This window comes from Parasteatoda tepidariorum, chromosome 3 (assembly GCF_982258835.1).
Source record: "Parasteatoda tepidariorum strain Cologne lab strain chromosome 3, Ptep-v5.0, whole genome shotgun sequence".
Lineage (NCBI taxonomy): Eukaryota > Metazoa > Arthropoda > Arachnida > Araneae > Theridiidae > Parasteatoda > Parasteatoda tepidariorum.
Genome location: NC_141757.1, coordinates 8,307,290 through 8,313,289, shown reverse-complemented (window position 1 = coordinate 8,313,289; position 6,000 = coordinate 8,307,290). Strand labels below are relative to the sequence as shown.

At 33.2% G+C, this 6,000-nt stretch overlaps 1 protein-coding gene across 1 annotated transcript in view; it reads right to left on the bottom strand.

Moving 5' to 3' along the window:
• Positions 1–4,865: 4,865 nt before the first annotated feature.
• The window catches only part of LOC107450493 (AP-4 complex subunit mu-1), a 32,526-nt gene continuing 31,391 nt past the window's right edge, over positions 4,866–6,000 (bottom strand). Inside the window, exon 13 of the mRNA XM_087158732.1 lies at positions 4,866–5,117. Within this exon, the coding sequence (XP_087014858.1) occupies positions 4,920–5,117 (198 nt within the window). The 3' untranslated portion in view covers positions 4,866–4,919. The remainder of the gene's footprint in view (positions 5,118–6,000) is intronic.

Below are 6,000 nucleotides of genomic sequence, written 5' to 3'. Positions count from 1 at the left end.
TTTCTGAAGATCGAGATGTTGCTGAACAATTAAATGTAGAGCTGCGACCAAAACGTTTAGTTTCTCGACAAACACAAAAAAATAATAATCAGCCAAACCAGACTCCAGAAGAATATTTTCGGAAGGCTATTTATATTCCTTTATTAGATAATATTTTAACAAATTTAAATGACAGACTTTCCCCGGAAGGGATGAAACTTATTTACGAGTTTTTTTTACCTCGTCAAACTGTTACAGAAGAAGATCTTATAGCCGTTCGTGAAACTGCCGAGTTTTATAAGAATCTTAAATGCTTCCGTAAAAGTTGTCGAAACAGAATTTCGTCTTTGGGTGGCAAAATGGCAACGCGAAACAAAAGCAGAACTTGAAGTACCCAACGATCTTTCCAAGATTATTAATGCCTGTGACATCGATTTGTACCCATCAATCAATATATTGTTGAGAATTTTAATTAGCAGAACGTTCCTTTTCAAGTCTTCGACGTCTCAAAACTTGGCTTGGAGCAACTTAACGAACGATTTAATGGACTCGCATTGTTACACATTCATTGCGAATTTGATTTGGGTGTTGAAAAAATTATTGACAGATTTGCCAAAGTTTCTAAGTAACCCATTACATTTATTATTTAAAAATTTTGAATACTTGAATTATTTATATATTGTTCTCTTATGTTTTTGTTCTTACTGTTTCTTATTGTTGTTTATGAGAAGACTAGCATTAAAAATTCCAGTTTTTTTTTTCAAAAAAGATAATTAAAAAAAAATTTAAAAAATTAATTGTGGGGGGAAAAGAAGACCCTCTCCAGGAAAAATTTCTCGATCCCCCTTGTAATCGTATAAATAGTCGTAAACCCAAAACTGAGTCGGCTGTTCAACGTCGGTTATAAAACATTTCCACAAAACTAAAATACATCTCTAACTATTAATTTTCGAAAGAATTCTGCTCCAGATTCTTAACTGCTCACTAGTTATATCAAAACCTTATATTTTAGACATTAAACTATGAAAAAGAAATACCATTAACTTAATGAAAAATTTCAGCATTTTATCGAATAAACTGGCTTGTTTAGAACGACTCTCGCAAACAAAATTCTCATTTTTACCATTCATTCTTTTTCCAATTATTTAAATTAGCAACCAAACCTCGAGAGACGAGTTCAACCAAATTCAAAACCTCATTTTCAGAGCGACTTCGTTATCTCGCTTATTGGATAATTAATTGACTTCAAAGTAGACGGAACATTTTATCTTTTGGAAATGATTCTTTTAATTAACTCGTCTCTTTTTTTTTTACGGTACTACTTTGATCTAAGAGATTCGCTAGAAATCTTTTAAAAAAAAAAAAAATTTTTTTTTGACAAAAATTTTAATGTAAACTATTGTTTTAGATTCTGAATGATTATATTCTATCTAATATACATAATTCTCTTACGTGGCTCCCAAATTTTGGCTGTATTTCTTTTCCGCTGGTGGCAACAGTTTTCATTTTTAAAGAAGTACTTTGTACAACTAAATAAGATTCTTTTCACAACACTTAAATATTTACTTTATTTTCTTCATATATACAGAGAACAGTCGGCAAAGAATTCTGTTAGGTTAAAAAACATTTCGCTAAAAAAAGAACGAATTCTAAAAGAAATAAAAATAATCAAAAAAAGAACGAATTCTAAAAGAAATAAAAATAAGCAACTAAAAAAATATAAATGCTGTTGTCAGCCGTAGAATTTTTGAAAGTTAACTTAGCAACATGAATCAAAATGACATAGAAGCGCAACTAGATCAAAATTATGATACCTGAGCGTTTGACGTAACAAATCCTTCAATTCTATAAGTGTTGTATCGCCAAATGCCCAGATTAACAATTGTGTTTTTAAAGAAATTTTATAAAAAGTTTTAAATAAAAAAACTTCTGTCCAGCTACTTCAACAACTGCTTCTTGAAGAACTTGGCTCATTTATTAAAAATATTGTTTTAATTTTACAGTACTAACTTTACTTCTACTTACATTATTGCTATGACCCTCCTTCATTACATTTTACAACTTCATGCTAAATTTGAGGAGTTTAAGTTGTTTTGGGGTTGAATACTGACATTTAGAAACTGACTAATTTTAACTTTTTCTATGACTATACTCTTGTTCTTACTCTCTTCTTTGTTTTTTATACATTTTATATTTATGTGATAAAATAAAAAACTTATAGTTGTTCTGTTTCTGAACACTGATGAAAACACAAAATGATGGGTTTCATCAACAATCAAAAATATATACATTTATTTTACAAATTCCATATTATTAGGGTGGCGCCCTTCAGAGAATTAAAAATACAAAATTATCTTCATCGAAGCCGATGCTTTACATCCGGCGTTCTGTGGCAGACTACTATTTCACATTGTTTTACAACACAACCCTCTGGTGGGAAAGACTTTAAAACAAAACTTACAACAGTTACTTTTCTCAACAACTGAAATTTAGAATAGTGTGATTAAGCAAAATATGTGAACAATTTCAAATTAATATTGAAATGTACAGGTTTAGAATTTTCTACAGTGAAAAGTTTTCGGAACTTCAGTATTCAAAAAAGTATACAAAAACTAGCCGTTAAGAACGTATCCAATGTGCGAGCATTGGATTGCGAAGCAATCCGAAATGAACTGCGAAAGCAGTTCCGGAGGTTGGCGAGCACCAGAGAGCAGGGAGCGAAGCCTCCTAGTTTATTGTAAGTCTTTTTGTTAATTGTTCAAATCAATTTTTAACCGCTTTCCTGATTATCCCGAGTAAACTCGGGTATGTATACATTGCAAATATTATCATCCCGAGTAAACTCGGGTATAGCAGAATTCGTCAATACGTTTTGTTTTATCAAGTTTTTATTCATCCGGAAGCAAAACAAAAAATAATTATCTGCTGTGATTGGAAGTTGAACAATTTTTGTTTGGGAGTTTTGCTGGTTTGTGGGACTGCAGACGTGTTTTGTACATGAGTACATACGATGGTTGATGAATTTACATAGAAAAGAGAGTTTAAAAAAAATGACGTTAGCGAAAGTGATGCAGATTATGAAGATGTGAACAAAGACTCATATTTAACTTTTTTCATTTGCCCGAGATAATTCGGGATGGTAAATTAAATATTTTTCACGCATAAAAAAAATTAAAAATTTCAACTTAGAACTTGTGTATTATGTTTTGTTTTAACTCCTTGTATTTACTTATGAAATAGAAAAATGATTGCCGATGATGATGATTGATTTTTTGCCTTTTTTTTCCAAAAGGCATCAATTATATAAAAGTTGATTAGAATAGATAAATATAACAAAATATCCAAGAATTTATTGTTACAATAAACTGTTGCTAAAAGACTTACCCAAATGAATTGTGGTATTTGATAGCCTGGCTATCGAGGTTATAGATTAAAGGGACGTGCACTGCATATTGCGCACAACTGATTTAACCAGTTCGTATGAAAGCATTAAAAGTGAATGTAAAGTCGTTCTAAGGCAGAAAAAAAGTGCAGTTATTCGATTTTTAGTGATAGAAAAGGAACTTGTTTCGGACATATATTATCGACTATTCGCTTTGGTCGCCCTTACATTGTCTATCAAAAACGGCTTTCAACATAAAATATGGTATAAATGCTTTTGTGAAAAGCAAACAGTGCACAAAAAGAAGTGGACCAATCTCAAATACTGGTGTAAGAAATTTAGTGAATTTGCAGACTTGGTCTATTATCTCTAGAACTACTGAACTTTCTGACTCCAACTAGTGTTACGCACGATCATGTGTGTGCATTACGATTGTTGAATGGTTATGTGTTTTGTATTGTATCAATGTATGTACATAATATCAAATTTCATTAAAATCTGTCCAGTAGTTCTAGAGATAATCGACCCAGTCTGCAAATTCTCTTAATTTCTTACTCCAGTCTATTTACTGATTATTTTTAATCAAAATTCTTACATGACGAGATTAATTTTTTATTAGTTCTTTATTATTGTTATTGATACAAAATCTACAATTTGGATTAGAATTTATGGATATGTTTAGGGTTTTAAGAATTAGTTTTTAAGCGTCTTTTTCCAGATGAGTCTTCAACACTTCAAAAATATGGAAATTATTTAGCGCAGTTTCCATTCTGCTGTTCCTCCGAGATTTCCCTTGCATGAATTGGTCAATCGGCTAGACTTTCAACATGGCGCACATTATCCTGTGTGATGGATACAGAAAGAATTTTCTTACCATACTTCTGCTCAGGCTTAAATGCAATAGGTCAGCACCAGCATCTAAGATTTTTGCGACACTAGTAGTTCCATCTACAGGTGATGTTCACAACTATGAAGACCACCATTACTAACGTTTGCATTAGTCATTAAAAGTGGAAATAAGGTGAGAAATTTGATCACTTTATTATTGAATAACTAAACTGTTGAAATGCATTTAGGAAACAGTCCCGCAGTGGACTGATCGTTAAGACACGGTTCCCATCAGTTCACCGAAGTCAATCATCACTGGCTGCGGTCAGTGTGGAAGTGGATGACCGCTTGGATCAGTCTGCTTAGGATACGAGGGCGTGTGGTATTGGTCCTCGATAAACTATTATATCGCAAAGAGCTCAACTTCGCGCATATGTCGTTGGGCTACCGAAGCGAGGGTGCCATACCCTCTGCAGAGGATCAAAATTATGAAAGCATGTATTCGTATCAACTTCAGGGATGTTTCCCAGACCGTTGCCAATAGCCCATTGTGCAGCTCTAGTACGACGTAAATGAACTAGAACATTTAAGCAACAACATTCTATTTGTTTGCAATTAAAAAAGTACTTCAGATATGTACAGTATTATATAGTTTTCATAGGTTCATTGACACACATAAAAATAAATACTTTATTAAAATAACAATTAACAATAAAAAAAGATATCCAATTCATATAAGGAAAACATAGGATTGAGCTACAGTAACATATCGGACCCATTTCTGAATGGGAATTTGCTTTCCAGCCGGGTCTTCAGCTTTCAGGTTCCTTATTAAAAGTCCCGAGCATGTCGTATTAGATATTTCAAATTCCAAAGAGACGGGGCCTATTTCTAGTCGATTAGCCGGAACATGCAGGCCTTCAATAAGCTATAACGAAGAAAAAAACTTTTTTATACGTGAAAACAAGGTATTTCTTTTATCGAATAATCTAAAAGGAGCACAGTTAGTTTACACTCAGGATATTTTTCATGAGCACTGTGGTGAGGGCAAGGCAGGAGTAGAATTCAAATCGACCAGCCACCTCTATAATTCGAACCTGGGTTACCTCATTGAGAGGCAAGCGCTAATCCTCCCCTGCTGCTTAAAATATACATTAAAGTAAATTTTTTTTTTTTAAAAAAAGAAAGAAAATGCAATTTACATGTTACTTTGAGTGACTGAAATCAAGAGAATGTCAACAATCACATAGTCGCTTTGGTGAATGTCCGAAATATTTGTTACATTCGATTTGATATCATTATATTTAATTGATATTTTAATATCTGCTGAGGATAGATTTTATTTTATTGCCGTTATAGCCAACCCAATTTTGGCTTTACGACTACTAATGTTCAACTCCGTAGCCTTGTAATTTTGAACATAAATTCAGAAGACAAGGGAACTCCTGGATCAGTACCACCAGAGGTATGGATTTGTTATGGGAAAATGGAGGACTTGATTTTTAACACGAACTGAAATTTTAAGCATGGGATAATAATAAATCGTCATTACCCAGCGATGGACAAATACCTAGCCACATTTATAGGACTCTATCTTTTAACGGCCATGGTACGAATGCCATGTAATTTTGATCCTGATCAGAAGACGTGGGCCACGCCGAACTGATATCCCACTCTCCAAACTTCCACACCACAATCCGCAACAGGATTTCAAGCCACAACAGATTTAATGTCAACCTTGCTGCGCATACAGACTGGTTGTTTGTTAGCCACCAGGACCAATCACTACCCATAGTTCTACAACCAACAAT